This window comes from Perca flavescens, chromosome 18, assembly GCF_004354835.1.
Source record: "Perca flavescens isolate YP-PL-M2 chromosome 18, PFLA_1.0, whole genome shotgun sequence".
Lineage (NCBI taxonomy): Eukaryota > Metazoa > Chordata > Actinopteri > Perciformes > Percidae > Perca > Perca flavescens.
In genome coordinates, this window is record NC_041348.1 from 13,850,684 (window position 1) to 13,873,595 (window position 22,912).

Here is a 22,912-nt window from a genome sequence, read left to right on the forward strand (position 1 = left end):
CTGCTGTGTGTGTGTCTGTGTGTGTGGCCATCCCGGACAGCAGCTGATAGCAGAAGCACTGCACAGCTGTGATGCTTACAGGGGGGGGGGGGGCTAAGAGCCAGACAAGCTATCAGGAAAGCTCTCAGTGTGAGTGACAAGCACTCCTTGTGACTGTGGAGCCCTATAAGGGCACATCAACTTTAGGGTTCTGGTGTCGCAATCGCCATCCCCCCCTTCTAGGCCTTTCTTCAACACCCCCCTTAATGTAGCTATAGTATCTTCTGGACGCTTCTGAATGGGAGCTTCCAGAAACCACCCCTTAAGTATAAAAAGACACCAGCATGTCGTGGGGTCTGCATAGAGTCACTTGAACACACCAAGAGAGATTTACTGCCCACGGGAGCCGCAGCGAAGCACACATTTGGAACTCCTCAAGAAGAGAAAGTCCAGCTCAGTGATAAATTTGTCTATCATCAAGAAGCGACTGTAGGAAAAGATTCTATTCAAGGTAAGACTGGAACACCTACAATTTAATACAGCTATGTTTTTGAGCATTGCAACTAAGATTAAAAAAACAGCAAAAATACATGCTACACATTACAATACATAAAAAGTAAGCAAATAACTGATTGACTTACATATAAAGTTATAAAATATAAAGTTAAAGTCAGTTATTTGAAGTGTGGTAGAATAGCCCCTTTATTATTACTACCCTAGTGAGACTGTAACATACAAGGAACACATGACAAGCAGGGTGACCCTGAGTGTAAGAGCAATGGCGGATGAGCAGGAAAACCGGGTGGCACAAAGAGCAGATACAGCAGTTTCACATGTTGGTACAGAAAAATATCAAAAAAAAAACATTACAGTTCTACAGGCAGTGTTTGAATGTAATGGAATCACATAAATACCAACTTTTGTATGGCCTATTTCAATCATAAATATACATAAATTAATGAAGAGATGTTACTAAAAGGCAGTTCTAAATACAATGCCTCAGTCACAATAATAGATCATTACTGCTCTACAGTTAGAAAACAGATTTAGTTTTTCTTCCATCTTTGGATTTCTAGCTGCTATTCCTTCCTTTTAACATAAAGGTGTTGAACGACACGAAGCCTTTGGGGGTGGGGGAAAAGCATCAGAACTCCACCCATTCAGCAAATGGCAAGTCTTTGATTGACAGAAGGAACATGTGTTCATAGGCCAGCAGCCTTCTCATGCCATGAGGCATGGCTTTAACATGGGGGAGAAAGAGATTTCAAATATAACAGCAGGAAATTATTTCCAAGATAAATAACTTTTATTTTAGAGCAAATTAGCACATTTAAAATTAATTTAAAATTACACAACACAAGAAGCCTAATTAGGATAGTACAAGACAAACCTTTATTTATTTCCAGAGGGGAAATTCAGGTGTTGCCATGCACACACATTATGGATTATATATAACATAATATAATATGTGCTTTCCTTCAGATGCCTGCCGCTGGAAACGTTATGGAGGAGGAGGCTGAGACCTTTGCCTTCCAGGCTGAGATTGCTCAGCTTATGTCCCTGATCATCAACACCTTCTACTCAAACAAAGAGATCTTCCTTAGGGAGCTCATCTCCAACTCTTCAGATGTAAGTAAAATCAGCACTTTATCATACAAGTTCCTTTGTTTTATTTTAAATGTTTAAATGAAAGCAGCCCTCACATGTATGCAAACTTCACTATTTTAACAAGCGTATCCCTTTCGGACAGGCCTTGGACAAAATCAGATATGAAAGTTTGACAGACCCCAGCAGACTTGAGTCCTGCAAGGAGCTGAAGATTGAAATCAGGCCCGATCTGCACGCTCGCACCCTGACCCTGGTTGATACGGGTATCGGCATGACCAAGGCTGATCTGATCAACAATCTGGGCACAATCGCCAAGTCTGGCACCAAGGCTTTCATGGAGGCTCTGCAGGCTGGAGCCGACATCTCCATGATCGGTCAGTTTGGTGTGGGTTTCTACTCTGCCTACCTCGTGGCTGAGAAGGTGACAGTCATAACCAAGCACAATGATGACGAGCAGTACATTTGGGAGTCTGCAGCCGGAGGCTCTTTCACAGTCAAACCTGACACCGGTAAGTTCCCTTATTGATGTAATATAACATTCAATAATTTGCAAAATATATATAATTTGACTCAAGCCAGACACTGCTCTCGTCATTGATGTTATTGCTACTTTCAGGAGAGTCCATTGGCAGAGGCACACGTGTAATCCTTCACCTCAAAGAAGATCAGACCGAATACTGTGAGGAGAAGCGCGTCAAGGAAGTTGTGAAGAAGCACTCACAGTTCATTGGCTACCCTATTACACTTTATGTAAGTTCAAAATTCCATTACTGATAGGAATTTTCAGTCTTAAAACCTAATAATAACCAATTAAATTGACACACACACACACACACACACACACACACACACACACACAAATTCCTAACCAACCGCTCTTTCCATATATTCAAGGTGGAGAAGACAAGGGAGAAGGAAGTGGAATATGAACAGGGAGAAAAGGAAGAGGAAGTTGAAGATGCTGCTGAGAAGGACAAACCTAAGATTGAGGATGTGGGCTCCGACGAGGACGAGGACACAAAGGATGGCAAGAACAAGAGGAAGAAGAAGGTGAAGGAAAAGTACATTGATGCCCAGGAGCTGAACAAAACCAAGCCAATCTGGACCCGTAACCCTGACGACATCACCAATGAAGAGTATGGAGAGTTCTACAAGAGTCTCACCAACGACTGGGAGGACCACCTGGCTGTCAAGGTAAGCCTAGTCTATAGATGATAAACATGCGGAGAAATGCCACCTAACTACCATTTTTGCAAATGCTATCGTTGCCTAATGTGATGTGTTTTTAAGCTAATTAATTCATACTTTATTCTTGTCTCTTGCAGCATTTCTCAGTGGAAGGTCAGCTGGAGTTTCGTGCCTTGCTCTTCGTACCCAGAAGGGCTTCATTCGACCTCTTTGAGAACAAGAAGAAGAAGAACAACATCAAGCTGTACGTGCGCAGGGTCTTCATCATGGACAACTGCGACGAGCTCATCCCCGAGTACCTCAGTGAGTAACATATATTACTAATCACTCACATACAGTTTCTTAGTCTGATCTTTCTAAGATATTAATGGCTTAAAAAAAATATTCCTTCTAGCTCTCATTAGTTGTAATTGTCAGGAGGATTATTGTGTTTTTAATAAATTAAGTTTGTCTGGCTTTGAAAGGCTAAGTAGTCTTTTTCTTCTCTTTTCAGATTTCATCAAGGGTGTGGTGGACTCTGAGGATCTGCCCCTGAACATCTCCAGAGAGATGCTGCAGCAGAGCAAGATCCTGAAAGTCATCCGCAAAAACCTGGTCAAGAAGTGCCTGGATCTCTTCACTGAACTCGCCGAGGACAAGGACAACTACAAAAAGTGCTATGAGCAGTTCTCCAAGAACATCAAGGTAGGTCTTTAACTCAAACCCTTTAGAAAGAAAATCTGAATTTCACGTCTAAGGTGAAATATTAGTAACATAACATCAATTACATAATTTCCTGTTTTAGCTCGGCATCCACGAAGACTCTCAGAACAGGAAGAAGCTGTCTGAGCTGCTGCGCTACTACACTTCATCCTCTGGAGATGAGATGGTGTCCCTGAAAGACTATGTGGGACGCATGAAGGACAACCAGAAACACATCTACTACATCACAGGTTAGCTATTAAACATCCCTTCTTTTCTTTTTATAATTTTGCTGCAAAGTTTTTTCAAGGTATTTAGTAATAAGTGTATTGATTCAATGAATTGACATTAACTTTCACAGGTGAGACCAAAGACCAGGTGGCGAACTCTGCCTTCGTGGAGCGCCTTCGCAAAGCCGGCCTTGAGGTCATCTACATGATCGAGCCCATCGATGAGTACTGTGTCCAGCAGCTGAAGGAGTATGACGGCAAGAACCTGGTCTCAGTGACCAAGGAAGGCCTGGAGCTGCCCGAGGATGAGGACGAGCTGAAGAAGCAGGAGGAGCTCAAAAATAAATTTGAAAACATTTGCAAGATCATGAAGGACATCCTCGACAAGAAGATTGAAAAGGTGAAGGAAATGTCAGCAAAATGATCTAATCCATTCAAATCTTGCAGCACAATTGTGCTAATATAGTATGGCCGTTTTTGTTTGATCATGACACCAATACATTTCATTATTGACAGGTCACAGTCTCCAACCGCCTGGTCTCTTCCCCCTGCTGCATCGTCACCAGCACCTACGGCTGGACGGCCAACATGGAGAGGATCATGAAGTCCCAGGCCCTGAGGGATAACTCCACTATGGGCTACATGACAGCTAAGAAGCACCTTGAGATCAACCCTCTGCATCCAATCATTGAGACCTTGAGGGTGAAGGCAGAGGCTGACAAGAACGATAAGGCCGTGAAGGACCTGGTCATCCTCCTGTTCGAGACTGCCCTGATGTCTTCAGGATTCACACTGGAGGACCCACAGACACATGCCAATCGCATTTACAGAATGATCAAGCTGGGTCTCGGTACGTTTTTTTCCTTCATGACAACTGACATTACAGGAATTAGTCTGCTAATAATCGGCAACATTAATAAGTGGCGTTGGTTGCTAATTAATGCATTTTCTTTCACAGGCATTGATGATGATGATTCTGCAGTTGAGGACCTCATTCAGCCTGCTGATGAAGATATGCCAGTCTTGGAAGGAGATGATGACACATCAAGAATGGAGGAAGTTGACTAAAATACTTAGACAAGTCTCTTCTGCTTATTTGATTATTTTTGTAATTATATTGCTTTCTTGGACATGTCACTCTAACACAACTCTCATTTCTGAAACAGTATTAACTAGTCAATACAAGTTAATTCATGGAATGAATGTGGGCCACAGTGTGGCTTAGTCTACATTGTATCAGCTGCTTATACAACTACTGACAACCATTAAGAGTAATATAAAGTCACTAGGAATTTGACTTATGTCTCTTTTTGTAACTATTACATTTTTTATGAAATGCATTCAAGTTTGTAATAAAAAACATTCATTACTAAATCTATTGCATGCTGAAATGTGTCACTTTGTTTGGTTCCTACATTGGTTGAAAAGGGATATCCTTTATATAAGATAATACAGGTGAAGTTACTCTTATTATTAACTTCTTTTATTTTATTCGATGTTATGAAATTTTCAGTGGACACTGCATGATTCATTCTAGAAACAACCGCCTCACACGGCACAGCCCCACCCCGTTCCGCCTACTCCAACCAAGTAGCCTATGGACGGAGGCGTGTACACACCATGATTGACAGCCCACTGGGCCTTTCAGCGGCCACAACCGAGCTGTAGCGAGGAAGATTCCAGATGGTTCTGGAAGCTCAGGTCAGGATTTCTCGAATGCTCGGAAAGGATAGAAAAGCTGCACAGCTACCGTGAACCTGTTAGTTAGCCGGGGTGTCCGCGACTGGAACGACTTCCATAAATTTCACAGCGGAGTTTTCCATACACTGAGGGGCAAGGTAAATGAATTAAATATTTCTTATATAATGATACAATTACAACGAGTTGCCAATTGATAAAATATAATATTGAACACTTTGACATTCGTGCTTAATGTCAGCTAATGTTAGCTTAGTAGGTATAAAGCAAACGTTATAGCTTAACGTTAACAGTTAACATAGCTATTTCATTTAAAGTTGACGTTGATATTTTATAACATTACAATAATGTTGAAACATTCTGACATGTCTGGATGACATGTCTAGGGTAGGTCTACATGTACATCGTGTTATAATCAGCTTATGACAATACTATATCCATGGGCCTGTAACGTTAATTAGTGTTTACATTGTAACGTTAACGTTAGTGACAAAGTAGCTAATTTCGCTGGCATGTCAGCGTTATTTGCTCACGTCAAAACTTTTTTCCAACATTGTCTTGGCAACTATTCTATTCCGCACACACTACCTGCATCGCTCTAGGTGACAGCAGCCACATGGACAACATGATTCATTCTTGGTGCACTTGTCAGGCAGGAATTATGTTAAGCAGGAGCACAATTTAATGAACCTAAATCAGATTTTCTGAGCAGAGTGATTATATTTTTTTTCTCACAGATGCCATGCCATCACAGTGATTTCAGTGCAAGCTCAGTGAAGTAGGCCTACAGGGCGGTCATTCACTGAAGCTGCTAGGATGAGTAAGAGGAGGTTTCGATTCCTATGGAAACTGCTAGAGAGTTCTGTTCCCATCTTGGTACTTTCTAGAAACTTGCAATTCGCCTGGGAAACCGGCAGATGGAGTCTTTTTTACTGATGCTAAAATGTAATCCTAGCCACGTGCTCCTCTCTGATCAACCAATAAATAACCAATCGTATCAATTGCATTAGGAGAGGATAACATCACTTGTAATCAAACTTTCATGATCTGTCTACATGTGTGGGCTGAAAAACAGTAATTAAATACGGTTTCATCTTTCTATTGAGGTTATGGAACCTAATAAAACAAGCAGTTTGAGACAGCCTAGATTTTTTTTTTTTTAAGTAGGCTACTACAATAAACTCTCCATACTCTCCACATACTTTTTATTGTATTTGCAGAAAAAAAAATGTATCATGTAACTTGCATAAAGGCTGAGGCAAAGAAGGATTATAGGTAGGTGGAGCACTGAGGCAGTCTGTAACACCACCTGCCTGCACAAGTGATGTTTATACATAACCTATCATTACTGATGCATACCTCACCATTACTTCGAATAACTGATGTTAGCTCAACTGATTATTTGGTCAGTGTTTTGATAATGGCACAGTTGATGGTCAATAATAATGGATCCTCATTAACATAACAGCCATGAAATACATACTGCGATTGTGTGAGAGGTATTGAATCGCCTCTAAGGTAATTATTGAGACTGGTAGTTTGTGGTGGTGTTGATTGATTATATTGTAAGGTGTAGCCGAGGGTGATTGGCAGTGCTTGTACTGTAGGTGTAACAGCGCAGTGACTCACTGTGCTGCAGCCGATCCACAGACCAATGAACATGAGCACACAGGTCCATAACATGCCATAACATGCCTGTATAACTGCAAAATATAGATGAGAACAAGAACTTGTGGCAATTAATTTAATTGTCTAAACTCTAATCTAATTAATGCAGGCCTTTGTACACTGTGCTTTTGGGAAACAAATGGTGCTAGCTGATAGGACATACAATTTATTTTGTGTGTGCATGTGTAATCCATGTAATCCAATATATGCATGTTCTAAAAAAAATGTGTCCCCCTCTGCTTAGATGCCTGAATCACACGACCAACCAATGGAGGAGGAGGCTGAGACCTTTGCATTCCAGGCTGAGATTGCTCAGCTGATGTCCCTGATCATCAACACTTTCTATTCCAACAAAGAGATCTTCCTTAGGGAGCTTATCTCCAACTCCTCAGATGTAAGTTTGTCTTAGTATTAGTTTCCTTAATCTCATGTTGTTGTTTTTTTAGCTTGTTTTAATTTTAAGTATTGTTATATGCTGTGGCTATAACACATAGTAATATGCTGATAATCAAGGAATTGACAAATCCTGAATAATTTAAAAGGGATTTGTTTAAGTTTTTGTCATAACTTTTAATTAATGGCCCCCCCAGGCCCTGGACAAAATCCGCTATGAGAGTCTCACTGACCCCACCAAGCTAGATACTAACAAGGATCTCAAAATCGAAATAATTCCCAACAAAGAGGAACGCACCCTGACCCTGGTTGATACGGGTATTGGCATGACCAAGGCTGATCTGATCAACAATCTGGGCACAATCGCCAAGTCTGGCACCAAGGCTTTCATGGAGGCTCTGCAGGCTGGAGCAGACATCTCCATGATTGGTCAGTTTGGTGTGGGTTTCTACTCTGCCTACCTCGTGGCTGAGAAGGTGACCGTCTTAACCAAGCACAATGATGACGAGCAGTACGCCTGGGAATCCTCTGCTGGAGGCTCATTCACAGTTAAAGTGGACAACTGTAAGTTATATAACTGCCATTACTTTGTTGCTATTTAACAATTGAATTGTATTGATAAAGGGATACCTATAGGAGGTGGAGAGTTGTCTGTAACGTGCATTCACCCATCCTTTCCCCATACAGCTGAGCCCTTGGGGCGTGGCACCAAGGTGATCCTGCACTTGAAAGAAGACCAGATGGAATACATTGAGGAGCGAAGAATCAAAGAGATCGTTAAAAAACACTCACAGTTCATTGGCTATCCCATCACGCTCTTTGTAAGTGCTCATTTAAGTTGTTTTTAATCAAAGAATTCACATCAGTTAACCTGGTTTAGTCAAGTCATCCAAAAACCATGGCCAGTGACTGAGTTATTTTTTATTCAGGTGGAGAAAGAGCGTGACAAGGAGGTGAGTGATGATGAGGCAGAGGAGGAGAAGGAGAAAGAGAAGGATGATGAAGAAGAGAAGGACGAGGACAAGCCTGAGATTGAGGACGTTGGGTCCGATGAGGAGCACGACCACGACAAGTGTTCAGACAAAAAGAAGAAGAAGAAGAAGATCAAGGAGAAGTACATTGACCAGGAAGAGCTGAACAAGACCAAACCCCTGTGGACCCGTAACCCTGACGACATCACCAATGAAGAGTATGGAGAGTTCTACAAGAGTCTCACCAACGACTGGGAGGACCACCTGGCTGTCAAGGTAGGTCTTGTAATGATTTTCTGTCCATACCGGAAATATTTTAAAAGAAGTAATATGATCAAATTTGAAAACTGACCCTTTAACTGACCTAATCAACTCTTTTTCTCACAGCACTTTTCAGTGGAGGGTCAGCTGGAATTCCGCGCACTGCTCTTTGTGCCTCGTCGCGCTCCCTTCGACCTCTTTGAGAACAAGAAGAAGAAGAACAACATCAAGCTCTATGTGCGCAGGGTCTTCATCATGGACAACTGCGACGAGCTCATCCCCGAGTACCTCAGTGAGTGTTCAGACAAATATGGAATACTCGCGTATACGATGAGTTCATAAAACAATTACACCAATCTTAGAAATTTGAATACATTGCTGATCCAGTTGTCTTTATTCAACCTAACAGATTTCATCAGGGGTGTGGTGGACTCTGAGGATCTGCCCCTGAACATCTCTAGAGAGATGCTGCAGCAGAGCAAGATCCTGAAAGTCATCCGCAAAAACCTGGTCAAGAAGTGCCTGGAACTCTTCACCGAACTCGCCGAGGACAAGGACAACTACAAAAAGTGCTATGAGCAGTTCTCCAAGAACATCAAGGTTAGTGTCCTCACCTTGCACCGTGCGAGCTGCAAGTGTTCTTAATCTTGTCCCATTGAAACGTTCGGCAGCTGCCCTGTGTTAAACCCTTGTGCCTGGGCTTGATACTTTTGTTAATAACATCACAAATCCTGCCAAATGTCATATGAATTTTAGCAGAGTAGAGCTGATGTTTGCTGAATGTGCAAAGCTTAACAAGAGTCTCTGGAAATGTACAGGAGTTAATTATTGCTTGTTTGTTCCTCTGACCTTTTTTACATAGTAGCCATCTGTCTGATCCTTTGGCCATATTGTCCTAATGAAAAGCTGCTTTGAGTCTTGACGGTGCTCCTTACTGCCATCTTCTGTTTAAATAGAGTTAGCAAGGGTTACACCTAGGAGACAAATATCAGTGTTTATAGTTGTTGTAATGCTAAGTTTAACAGAATTAAATGAATTAAATTGATCAATTGGTGCAAATTCTTTTTCAGCTGCATGGTACTGACATTTAGTTTTATTTGTCTTTCAGCTTGGCATTCACGAGGATTCTCAAAACAAAAAGAGGCTGTCTGAGCTGCTGAGATACTACACCTCGGCTTCTGGAGATGAGCTGGTATCCCTGAAGGACTATGTTACACGTATGAAGGACAACCAGAAACACATCTACTACATCACTGGTGAGGATGCTCTTCATCCATAAACTGTTCGTGTTTTTAAAATGAGGTGAACTGAGTTCATTAATGTGACATTACATAAATGTGTGAAAACATTGCCATGTGTTTCAGGTGAGACCAAAGACCAGGTGGCGAACTCTGCCTTCGTGGAGCGCCTTAGCAAAGCCGGCCTTGAGGTCATCTACATGATCGAGCCCATCGATGAGTACTGTGTCCAGCAGCTGAAGGAGTTTGAGGGAAAAAACCTGGTTTCAGTGACCAAGGAAGGCCTGGAGCTGCCCGAGGATGAGGAAGAGAAGAAGAAGCAGGAGGAGAAGAAGGCTCAGTTTGAGAACTTGTGCAAGATAATGAAGGATATCTTGGAGAAGAAGGTGGAGAAGGTGAGAAGATAAATAAATGAAACGCTTTAAAAACGACCCATGAGGTGTTGTATACAGAATGTTGTGTATAATCCACTGTTGTGCAGTTAAGGCAGAACATTGTGTCAATTATCGTTTACCTCCACAGGTCACAGTCTCCAACCGCCTGGTCTCTTCCCCCTGCTGCATCGTCACCAGCACCTACGGCTGGACGGCCAACATGGAGAGGATCATGAAGGCCCAGGCCCTGAGGGATAACTCCACTATGGGCTACATGGCTGCTAAAAAGCACCTTGAGATCAACCCTGAACACCCCATTGTGGAGACCCTGAGGCAGAAGGCAGAGGCTGATAAGAATGACAAGTCTGTGAAGGATTTGGTCATCCTGCTCTTTGAGACTGCCCTGCTGTCTTCAGGATTTACCTTGGAGGACCCCCAGACCCACTCCAATCGCATTTACAGAATGATCAAGCTGGGTCTTGGTACGTATCTGTGTTTATTGACACCATGTAATGTGTATATATGTTTCTTGCACATTTATGAGCAAAATTATTGCCGTGACATATGTTTACTGTGCAACAGGACTACCAATAAAATGATTTAAAATGAACAATAACCAGGCTTTACTGACTCATCATGTGCTTCCTTCCTGTTTTAGGCATTGATGAAGATGATCTGACACCAGAGGAAATCACCTCGGCTCCCACTGAGGAAATGCCCCCTCTAGAAGGGGACGATGATGACACATCCAGGATGGAGGAGGTGGACTAGGCCTGTTTCGACTGCCTGTTAGTGTTCAAAAGTAGTGTTACATAAAACTTCAAGTTTAATGTTGTAAATGAGCCTGGGGTGGCCCTCCCCTCAACCTCCTTTTGACCAAATTCACTTTTATTTCCCCTTGCATTGACCAAACCTGGAGTTCAGATTAATTCCTTTTTTAAGTTGTCACATTTTCTAACTTGAGTTTCATCAATGCAATTATTTTTCTATTTATTGACATTCCAGTGTACTTTGTGTTTTCTTAATTTAACTGTAAATATATCAAAATTGGTGGAACACATAAATAAAGATTTACCATGTTAACAAGTCATGTTTGGTTCATCCTCCACAGCGCTGCGGAGATAGGTCTGGCAATGTAAGACTAGACAGGTTCATCCTGATGGAGGGGGTGTAAAGTTGACGATTTATAAAGGTACAAGAAGCTACTGCTAATGAAATTAATATAATCTTAGTTTAAAGCACAGCTGAGGGAATTATGCATTGCAATTTATAACAAACAGATACTAGGTGCCAAAATAAATGCATTGCTGGAAGAAATGTAAGTTAGGGAAAAACAAAAATACAAATCGTGTTTCCTCAAGCTGTCAGGTCAAAGGAAGAATGCAGTGTATGGTTTCTGTGGGCCTCTACAGCTAGTCAAATTTGCATTTGCATTCTTAATTTAAGTACCTCAAGGTTGACTCCACAATTGGCTAGGATAGGACAGGACTGCAAAAGCAGATTCAAGGACATGAACCGTGGTTGATAAACAAATCTCACAATATTGATACATTTCTTTCAGACTAGCCATGATGACATGGATCTTTCATTGTAGCCTTCGTGACATGGATCTTGCCAAAAAATGTGAACTGAATAAAGAGGAGAAATTCCTGAAGAGTAGGAAATTATTCTTTCAAGGACAGCATATATTTTGGCTTTTCATAGCAGGAAAAGCCGAGGTGTTACTAATAACCTCACTGAAAGCTCCGCTGAACTATGCCAGCATGCAAACTTGAGGAAATCATTTTTTGATTATTTACACTTGTAGCAACGTTTCCCTTCTCTGTCATGACACAAAAATGTGTTCAGTGAAAATGGTCTATTATATAAAAGAAAATTGTAATTGATGAATACAATTCGGGGGGCATATGTAAGACACAGTAAAATTCCAGTAGATGGCAGTAATACAACACTAAGGATGCCAGCTGCTGCATTCAAAGAAGGCTCTACCAAGCTATTCAAATAGTCTTTAAAACGGTGTGGCATAGGGATGTTTGCATTTTTGCTGAAAAATGAAAGTAATGAAATTAAGTTTAATAATTGTATTTTTTTACAACATTAATTTAAATTAGGAGATATAGATTGAGTATTTACAAAATATAACTTAAAAAAAAGTGACAAAGAAGATAGGGCCTGTAAAGTACGTTTTATGCCAGCCATGGATGCGTCGATGAGAACATGATGAGGATTAGGGTTGTAATACCCTACCTGTCACCGACAGGGAGCTCCCGCTGCCCTACAATGCCTTGCGTGTCATCCTGACGATCCAGACGAGCCAGACGTTGGAGTCAGCTGACAGACAGTAGCCAATCAAAGGGCGAACACAGGCAGAACCGCCTTTCAGTTTAGTGCCCTGAGTTGTCAAGGGTTTTGGTTGTGGAGTATCCGAGAGGGGAGCAAGGGCGGTTACGCTTGTACAATGCCGAATAAAACGAAAAAAGACAAGGTGAGTTGGAAATAAAGTTCGCATGAGGTGCTTTTCAGTGTTATTTATCGATAAACAGGCCTTGTAACAAGACAGTTAATATAACGTTTCAGCGCTATGTCCCATCATATTAACGTTAACGTTAGCAGACCTGCAAACAGCACCAGCTAACCCCTTTTTTGCCAACATGTTAGCACCAGCACTTGTGCTGCCTTATTTAAATAAAAATGCCGTTATCCAGACGTGAGATAGTATGCTTTGAATGCATATGCTTATGATGATGTGTGTGTGTGTGTTTTAAGCGTTAAGCAATGACTTTGTATCTTTAAAAAAACTAAAAGCCGGGGTCGTGTGAATGCTGACTGAAGTAACGTTAGCTAACGTTAGCTAGCAGCAGACTTGCCAATGTATGCAAGCAGGAGTGAGAGACTGGGTGGCAGGCTTGCTATATTTAGCTAGGATTTTTTTGTATGACGGCATTCACTGATAGACTGCTTACTGATGTTATCAACCTACGTATTTGCTGTTGACTTAAGTGCTTATACTTTTTCTTTCAGGAGTCATCTAAGTCTGGTAAAGTGGGCAAGAGTGGAGGACAAGAGAATTCAGAGCATGAGGTAACGTTAAGTTAACCCAGGAAACTTTTTGGAAGACAGGGCACTGATATAATGTTCACAGTTTGAAAAGCTCAACCCCTGCATTGTCAGAGTGCATTGCTCTCCTTTGTGTTCTGTCGAGCGTTCATATACAGGACTTTTGTGTACCTCGAACATGGTTGCCCTTTTCGTGACATATGCTGCAGTTTGTTGATAATCTGGTGCTTGTAGATGACATCAGTTTAGGGGCCAGCCAATCAGTTGAGTTACCAAGGTCCCCCACTATTTGGATTGCTTACTAAACGATTATAAGCTTTTATTAAATATTAATATACTGTCTTTTTGCATGCCTTCCATACTACTTTCCTAGCCACCCATAAAATAATCGGAATAATACAGCTAGCCAGATAAGCAAGTCAGCTAGCAGTATGTGTCACCTAGTTGATCCTATTGTCGTTACTTTTATATGACACATAACAACGTGAGGCAATAAATATAGTTCAAAGGAAGCTAAAAAGTCCTTGCCATACTTTTATGTCTATTGGCTATGAAATAAATCAGTGTTTACTGTGGCAAGGAGACTAGTTTCTAATAAAAAATTTGAATAAAAAGGCAATCAAAAAGGACTGGTAATCTTTAATTCAAAATTAAAAGGAGAACACTACAGGATTGGGGCCTCAGAAACGAAAACAGAAGTGAGTCAATACTTGTGTCATAAACTCGTATCAAAAGCTTATGCACCAATCTATGTAACCAGTCATGATGTATAATGAAACACTGAAAAAATGGTAAAATGATCTGATTGACTTTTTTTTTGCTTGCATCTGATGGGTCACATCTGGAAAAGCCAAAGGGGTGCATTTAGCCCACATTACAAACAGTTAAACTGCATTGTGTTGACATCTGGTGTGAATCATTACGTCACATTATTGCATTGCATTTGTCATGTACTGTATAAGTAAAATGGTTTAGGACCAGGTGCACAATACGGTTTCAAACACTATTCTCATGATTTTTCCAAGATAAAATGCGTCCGTTAACAAATTCAACAAACAACAGTGGACAAGTCAAACTTATTTCATGACCTCTGCAATCACCATATATAAACATCAGTGAACCATTATAGAAAGATTTCACCTTCCTTCTTTCTGCCAAGAACCTCCAGGCTGGTGGTTTAGGGCTGGTATGACAGCTGACATCTGTTTGTGCGGCAAAATGTGGTCGTCCTCTTTACTAGACATTCAATATTCATATTGTAACGGCTGTTGGCCACCTGTTAATATTTTATGGTTGCTGTAATACACAGTCCACTTCGTTTTACAGTAATATAAAATGCATACTATAAGGCTTTAATATGTTTTCTGCTCCCTATTTTGAAACCCATTTAAGACTGGGAATATTTTATTTACTGTAAATGTCATTTTAATGACATTGCCCAAAATTATATATTTCTACTTTTCGCCTTAATACCAATTAGTTACGAAGAATTTAGATATATCTTCCCTCACTGTCAACCTTCTTTTTTACCCCCGCCAGCTGTGGTTTCAGCCTCCTCGCTGTCAGGATTGCTGTTGTGTGTCAGCAGCCATGTGGCAGATCTACCACTGCTCCAACCTTGTGTCAAATTTAAATTGCTGCACTGCAAGCTGTTGTTGTTACACCCCGCCCCTCCCTTTTCTCTCATATACTTGGTAACCAGAAGTGTTTGAGACTGAAGGGAATGTGTATAATATATAAGAAGGGCTTCATTTCCTGTCCTGATCACAATACTATCTGTGAGGAGGCTCATTCAAAGCATTACATTGGAACAATCCTAGATGACACATGTTTCTACTTTGGCTTAATGAACTTAGGCTACATGTAGAATACTTTAATTCCTATTTTTGAATTACATGGATATGTAATCTAGTTCGTGGCAGACCCAGGCCAGCTCAGCTTTATTTCCCACTTCACCAGACAGCTTGCTAGTGGCCGAGCTCTTAAGCTCCAGTCTTGTAGTGCTGCACACTCTAACCAACTTTAGCTGGGTCTTAACTGAATTCAATAATTCCCCTGGGACTCAGGCCGACACAGCTGCATCTGGTGAAGTAAGCTCTGTGCCATCAGGTGTGTGTTAATGAATGGATCCCAGCAGGCAGGTGGGACCAGCTGTGAGAAACCTGCCACATTCAGTTGATCACAAATCAGGATTATATATTATATCCAGCCCTACTATACCCTTTGTGTGTGTTTTTAAGTATTCTGAGACACATCTGGTTGGGTTAATGCGGGGATAAAAAAGCTCCAATGGTTTGTTTTTGTCCACTCAACATTGAGGCATCCCCACAAATTGTTATTTATTTATATATATATATATATATATATATATATATATATATATATATATATATATATATATATATATATATATATATATATATATATATATATATATATAAGTCATCTGTACTTGGGTAGTGTGTGGTTTATGACCTTTAGTTACATAATGCAAGCCACTGTCTTGTTATGTAAATGGTGACATACAGTATATAATTAAAATGTTCCATCTAGTGTATGGCAGTCACACAGTTTTATCAGATTCCTAAAGAAGTACTTGCACTCTCTTTCACACTCTGTGCTTGTGCTACCTCAGTGTCACTAATGTGGGTTATTCTCTTGTTTCAGCAGAGCTCTAACAGGAAGGCTAGCAATAATGTTCCTCCCACCACTCAGCTGCTAAAGGGGAAGCAGCCAGGTTCCCAGACACCTGTCAAAAAGGACAAGAGGCAAAGCTCCTCCCGTTTCAGCTTGAGCAACAACAGGGAGCTGCAGAAACTGCCTGCATTCAAAGGTATATACTGGTGCAATCACTAACTGTGAACTGTAATCTAATTACATAACTAATTAACTAACTACCTAGTGCTCTAGATTTTGGACTTGTTACACATATACACATACATTAAGGCCAGACTGCTGTTTCCAGGCTGAAAGGTTTTGCACTTGGTTGTGGAATTGTAGGCAATTTGCCTTTTTTGTGGGCAAAAATAATAGATTTAAAATGTTTTGAATCCTGAATTCAAGACTCAAGAAATCACCCAGAAGACATACATAGGGCAGAATTTTCCTAGGCAGGCTGGTTAAGAAATGCCTGTAGTCTTGACGCAGATAAGTGCAGACTTTACAGAAATGCATACTTATAAGCACTCAGTTATTTTCTTTCCACGCTGAAATATCTATGAACATCCTCTGCTGCATCGTTCTCACTGTAATATCAAGCTGAGCACGACATTAAGCAATACATGGAAACAAACAGAGGACGTACATGGCATAGACTTTGCGCTGGATTTGACCCAAGCGTCTATATTTAGTAGTAATCCAGAGATAAAGCTTTAATTCCATGGTCCTTGTGTTTCAGGATGTTGCCAGTGACCAGCAATGTCTGGCAGGCATACTACTATTCCTTTTCTCATCCCCCGCTAGTAGAAGAGAAATTGGCAGTTTTTTTGCAGATGTATATTGATGTTTACTTTAATGTCTAAACTCAGTGCCAGCATAGCACCAGATGGAAAAGCAAGGAGTGGGCACTGCCGTTAGGCCCCTGGGCATACTATCTATTCATGTTTCTGTGTATGCATGCATGAATACACAGAACAATGTTGCCCGCTGCCTTCTATCAGCACAATATATTATATAACCTGGCGCTGTACTGGAAACAAACAGCTATGAATGCATTATAGGTTATTTAATACGTGTGCACACAAACAGGTTTAAAGAAACAGATTTAGCAGATGACAACATAAGACAGCAAGAGAGTCAGTCACTTTGTAGGATGCAATAAAAAAAGTTTCTTATTATCAGTGCAAAATACAAATTTCTAATGTCTGGGAATTATCAAAACACAGAAAATACTTTGTTAGCCATTAAAAATAAAGGCCTTAATATGATTTTATTCTTCAGAAAAGAGTGCCTTTGTTTCTGTTTTTCTTCCTCGCTCTTTAAGTTAGAAAACCCTACTTAACACACTAGAGCAAAGGCAGCATCCCTCTTCAGAGAGAATTCACAAATGGTCTTTCTCAGTTTAGAGACTTGGCTAATTGGACAAATGTTGAGTTGCTATCCGTGACTTAAGGTGACAGCAGCTGTTGTGTTATTGTGTGCCATTTGTTCACCATTCAGTCTTATGTGTAAGTTTTGAATGAATGGACACACAATGGAGTTGATTCGACCATAAAATATACCTTTATCTTTATCATGGTTCGCCATCACCCTTGTACTGTGTCAAGAAACCATTGAGCATAACTTATTTTCTGATAAAGGCTGCTTACTTCCCACACCCCAATGGGAGCTTTGATAACACTCTGCAAAACATTATCCCACAGTGGCGCGGTCGATGTTATCACGTAGTCCTGTCCAAACAGGCTCCTCGCTTGGCCTGTTTTCATTCCAGGCATGTTCACCACCTCCTGCTGGAAACGCATGTCCGAGAGCCTGTCCTGCAGAGCCACAAGGTTGAGGCGAGACTAAAAACCCTGACCAGAAGCAGGCCTTGCCCCTTAACTCGCCTCAAACCCAAGTGTGCATGTTGTGACTCTAGAGTTTCCCAGCATATGTATTCGGAAGAATGGCGGTTAAAATGCTTCCTGTTGAAGACCTGATATGGTGAGCTTGTTTTATAAGGCCCTACCAAAGTACAAAAAGAAATCAAAAGAAAAGAATCAAGAAATTATTGTTTTGAATTTAACATTTACAGTAGCTTGTATACAGGAGATAAATGCTCTAAAGGTGCCTGTTTATTTCGTTGTGGTCTTGTTTCAACATACTTTCCAAAAAGCACGGATCAACAACAGTTGTTGCCTCTGTATGTGTTCATTTTTAATTCAGGCGCTTTCCTGTGTAAAGCATCTGTCGTAGGGTTTGTCGCCATCTGCTGGTTTGAGTATCAAACATTTGATTTACTATAATGCTGGTTAACTGGAACAAACATTTCAGTGTTTCAGTGTTTTTGCATATAAAGGCATTTATGCCCATCTATGTTTTGGAAGAAATTATATTTTAACATGGCACATGTATATATTTTTAGTCAAGCAATAACACCATCCCATTCAGTATCCGACTCATGATGCCTCACAAGTTAACTCTCTTTCCCCTGTCAGAAATAGTCTTTTCTTTGTATAAACTATAATATTTAATGTACTAGGTACATAACATTGTGCATCTAGTTTGTAAATCTACTCTGTAATTTAAAAGGTACACAGTGCTTTAGTATGTAGGAAGGTGAGTCCCTGGCTTGTAATAGCATAATAAGTGACAGGAATATGACAACTTTCCTGTATTCCACTAAAATATGCAATGGTCTTCTGCCGTTGTCCTATTCCAGGCACGTTCTCCACCAAGGAGAGAGGTGAAAATATAGTTTCTACAGTGGTTTTCATTTGAATACTAAATGAAAACATTCACCATGTAACATCAGTTACTAAAGAAGTTACATCACTTACTACTGAAACAGAGTGTACTATTGTTTACTTTATACCGTCAGTTTACTATAGAGTTTGCCTAGGTGTCTCCTATATGTGTTAGTCTTACACGTTAGCAGAGTCAAACCTATTAAACAATAATGCTTAATGTTAATCCCTTCTTTGTAAAGTTCTTTTTTTACAAGTTACTGTCTTGTTTGTTTTTAACAGCAAGGGTAAAACTTAGAAGCTAAAGTTTCTGGCAGGGAAATCAAGTTTGAAGTGACACTGAATGTCGATACTTTTTTTTTTTTTTTTTTTTTTTTTTTTTTTTTTAACATTGCAGGCAGATTCTTAAAGCAGGATGCAAAAGAGCACGGCAGGTTCCAGGGAAGGGTTTCCTCTATCACTCCTGCAGGTGGTTGAGGAAATGACTCCCACACCTCATGAGAGAGACTTCCCTGGTTAGTCATCTCACATAAAAAAAAACAAACTCTGCTCTCATACTGAGTTATTTTAAGGAACAGCCTTGAAATATTCCTCAGTTAAGTAACACTGTTTTAGTGGCAGCATTTTTATGGTGATTTCGATTGAGTGTATTCAGCTTAAAGTCATGCAGCCACAGGTGTTCGCACTTAGCATGTACAACATTTGTGATTGCCAGTGTCCCAAAATGGTACCAAAAGCCTATGTTGCAGTCGAGAATCTTTAGGGTTTGTCCCTTCATATTTTCAGGCTTTTTGTGAAAGTAATACAGAGCAGCCATAATGAACATGGCAGTTCGAATTTGAACAGATCCCTTTTCAAAAGAGTTAGAGTAAGCAGATAAATGAGAATTGATTTAGGATACTAATAACAGCTCTGTTTCTGTGATTGAAAACAGCTTTAGGGGAACATTAAGTTCAGCTACTGTTAAAATGGGCTCAGCTGTGTTGATTGGTCGGTTTCTCCAAATAGATTTGAGCCCTAAGCGTTGATTAAATAGAACCATGACATTGAAGATCAGCCGATTTGTAAATGAACCACTCAACTGTGTATTTTAGGCCGACCTCCTGCTATTAATGCTGAATTTAGAACACAAGCAAGCACGCTCTCCATCCCACCCAGGACCAGACTCATGATGCCTCAAAAGTTCACTTTCTTGCCACTGCCAGAAATAGCGAAGACATGGCAAAATGCTCAAGCTCATGAATACATGTGCCAAAGGAGCATTTGGAGAGTATTTTTTAACAAGCAAGTGTGTTTAGCGTTGTCTTGGTCAGAACAACCGATGTTCTGATGGGAGGTTGCCCCATGACTAGATGCCAGGCTAGATGTTAGAGTTCTGTCATACTGCTAAATCAATCATTTGTGTGTGTCTTCTTATTTATATATTTTTTTTTTACAATGTAGCATAGTTTAAGACATTCAAGGTTTCTGACATTGCAAACATTAGATGGCTGACATTACAGTTTACAGCCAGTGCACAAGAGTCAAACCAGAAACCTCCATCCATCCATCCATCCATCCATCCATCTTCGTCCGCTTATTCGGTGTCGGGTCGCGGGGGGAGCAGCTCCAGCAGGGGACCCCAAACTTCCCTTTCCCGAGCCATATTAACCAGCTCCGACTGGGGGATCCCGAGGCGTTCCCAGGCCAGAAACCTGGGAGAATTTAATTAGGGAGAAAAACGCAGCGAAATCAATCATCTTGGGTTATATTTTTTTTCTTCTCAAGAGTAAGCTGCTAGTTAACGAGCATGGAAATTCTCCTTGCAAGCACCAACCCTAGCAGTCAAACATACTAGAACACTAAAACACTGCTCAACAGGTGATGAGAACCTATACCAAGCAGATGCAAACAGACCATAGAAATCAAGTGCTCTAGCCAAATGCGACATCTCAACTTGAACCAACCAAACACCTCCTGCATTTCCAGTGCAGAAGTACAGACCCACAGGGAGGAACTGTGACACCCTCTTATGTGTGAACTAAGAGTGCATGTTATTAATTTAGTTGTTTGTATGTCACCTTATATAATCTTGACAATCTAAATGAATGCTCAAACTACTTTTAAATGTGTTGAGGTGTGGAAACCGTGAGACATGACACTTCACAGAAGGGAAACATACAGGTTAGCATGCTATACCCAAGCTTTACATTTTACATAGAAAATGTGTGTGTGGACTGTCTTCGTTAGTACAGATCTCATTATATAATGCTAATCCTCATAGGAATGAGCAAAGTCAGATTGCACAGGAAATTACTTTTCCGTTAGTAATTTCTCTCATTTGCTATTTTTCATGGAGGGCCCCTTTTTAAAATGTGATGTGTGTGTCTGTGTGCATGTACTGTATGCCCTGGATCCTTGCAGCATGATGACATACAGTACACATTGGGATTGGTTATTTAATGACGGGTGTGCAGTGGGTGGATGCACCCTATATGACTTGACCTTTCTACCTAAACTGGTGTAATGGTTACAGGATTTTAGAGAGCAATGTCTGATATGGCGAAGTAGGATTGTGCATTTGAAGGGCGCGTTTAATTACACTTAGTCCGTGAGAATGATTTCAGTGTGTTAAGCTGTCTGTGTCACTGTAGATTTGCCCTTTTCCTGCACAGCTTTACAGTGCAGGGTTTTGTCCGCAGAGCTGCTGAGACAGAATGCTGCTCTCTGCATATGCACATCCTGTGTTGCTTGCATTGAGACTTCCTGCCTTCCTGTTTCTCTGTACACCTGGGCTCAGGCTGTGCTCCTGGAGAGCCATCTGTCATGCAACCACTTACACACATGCACCCAAAGACAATACACATAAAAAGGGCTTTTATCTGGCAAACAGTGTTATACCCCTTTCACACCAAGGGCCTAACCATGGTTGAACCAGGGTTGACTTTGTGTTTGAAAGGCTAACCCGCGTTGATCGACTCGGCTTCGCGACCCAGGTCAGAAACGGGTCAGACACGGGTCGATGTCGATTTATTACAAACAGCCTATATGTTCACTGTTTTCCCTAGGTTTGTGGAAGATTCAGGTGCACATATTTGGCGTGGAGTTTTAGGGGTCCTTCCTCAAGCAAATGTTTTTCAATTAAACAAACTATGCAATTTCACAACATTTTGGACCATTATTATTACCGTATCTTTGTTTTAAACACTGGAAAAGCTAGAGCAGATAATAAATAAATAAATAAATAAATAAATATCACCCAAAAAGCTTAAAGACTAAACTTGCTAAAGAAGTCCACTGGGGACCAACTACAATCATTAGATCTGAGAATAAGTAATTTAGTAAGTATTGATGCTCACATTGATTTGACAATGACTTGACTTAGATGGTGCCCAAAACAGCTTGGGTTCTGTGGATAAGTCAAGTCAACTTGATTGTCAATTCTGCAATATGTGCGGGACATACAGAGCAATTAAAAATAAGCCTTATATTGATAGGAAAAACCCAGATAGGAATGTGTAGTTAATGGCCTTATTTTGGTATTTGAATTACAGAATGGGCTAAACTGATGAGCAGATCTGTAGTTTGTGCTTTAAAACTCTTGCTAGATGTAGCTGCTCTCGCTCCAATCACAGTAACAGTCCCAACCCTTCCCCCTCAGCCCACCAGCCAATCCCTTTCACTCATGTTTATTTATACTGACAGCCAGCCCATGTGATTGCAGCCAGCCAACCAGGCAGCTGCATTGGGGGATGACATCACTAACTAGCTGGTTCCCTCCAGCAGCAGGGGAGCTTCATTTTCTGCTCCGAGTGTTCGTGCTAAAATGGAGGCTGGCTCCTCGCCTTAGCCTGGGCTGCCCTCTTCTCCCCTGTCTCCTGCCTCAGCTCACTGATGTTGGCATGCACTAGAACTGCCAGCGGGATGGTTCTGGATGCACAGAGCTCCAATGGGCCTTTCCAGCCTGTGGCCCTCATGCATTTTAGAGGTGAGAATAGGAAATTTGACTCGTCTGCTGTTCTGTGTTTGTGTGTTTCAAGGGGGGATAGGCAAGAATGTTGTTGCCATTTAAAACAACAACAACAAAAAAAAACTGCAGCTGCTCATTTGGATTTTGTAGAAAGAAAATACTTGTGACAGATGACTTTTCTAAAAGTTGCTGCAAGAGACTTTTAGGATTTATCTTCCTTAGTGTATGTTGCA

At 40.9% G+C, this 22,912-nt stretch overlaps 3 protein-coding genes across 5 annotated transcripts in view; all 3 read left to right on the top strand.

Annotated features, from left to right (window-relative positions):
• The first annotated feature begins 237 nt into the window (after positions 1 to 237).
• hsp90aa1.1 (heat shock protein 90, alpha (cytosolic), class A member 1, tandem duplicate 1) lies at positions 238 to 4,983 on the top strand. Its single transcript, XM_028604795.1, has 11 exons — positions 238 to 490; positions 1,462 to 1,608; positions 1,730 to 2,096; positions 2,204 to 2,337; positions 2,482 to 2,781; positions 2,913 to 3,078; positions 3,269 to 3,459; positions 3,560 to 3,707; positions 3,818 to 4,086; positions 4,203 to 4,536; positions 4,645 to 4,983. The coding sequence occupies exons 2-11, from the start codon at positions 1,462 to 1,464 to the stop codon at positions 4,752 to 4,754; spliced, it is 2,166 nt and encodes a 721-aa protein (XP_028460596.1). The 5' UTR covers positions 238 to 490; the 3' UTR covers positions 4,755 to 4,983.
• A 365-nt stretch (positions 4,984 to 5,348) lies between these two features.
• On the top strand, positions 5,349 to 11,375 carry hsp90aa1.2 (heat shock protein 90, alpha (cytosolic), class A member 1, tandem duplicate 2). Its single transcript, XM_028604794.1, has 11 exons — positions 5,349 to 5,524; positions 7,297 to 7,446; positions 7,643 to 8,009; positions 8,133 to 8,266; positions 8,375 to 8,692; positions 8,804 to 8,969; positions 9,087 to 9,277; positions 9,786 to 9,933; positions 10,042 to 10,310; positions 10,438 to 10,771; positions 10,948 to 11,375. The coding sequence occupies exons 2-11, from the start codon at positions 7,297 to 7,299 to the stop codon at positions 11,058 to 11,060; spliced, it is 2,190 nt and encodes a 729-aa protein (XP_028460595.1). The 5' UTR covers positions 5,349 to 5,524; the 3' UTR covers positions 11,061 to 11,375.
• A 1,249-nt stretch (positions 11,376 to 12,624) lies between these two features.
• Positions 12,625 to 22,912, top strand: part of ppp2r5cb (protein phosphatase 2, regulatory subunit B', gamma b) — a 29,918-nt gene continuing 19,630 nt past the window's right edge. The window contains exons 1-3 of one of the 3 annotated variants that reach the window (XM_028604936.1): positions 12,625 to 12,774; positions 13,311 to 13,370; positions 16,014 to 16,179. In XM_028604936.1, coding sequence (XP_028460737.1) covers positions 12,748 to 12,774; positions 13,311 to 13,370; positions 16,014 to 16,179 — 253 coding nt within the window. In that variant the 5' untranslated portion in view covers positions 12,625 to 12,747. Of the gene's footprint in view, positions 12,775 to 13,310; positions 13,371 to 16,013; positions 16,180 to 22,458; positions 22,698 to 22,912 lie in introns of those variants that run through there. The other 2 variants (XM_028604937.1, XM_028604938.1) reach the window with 2 other exon arrangements.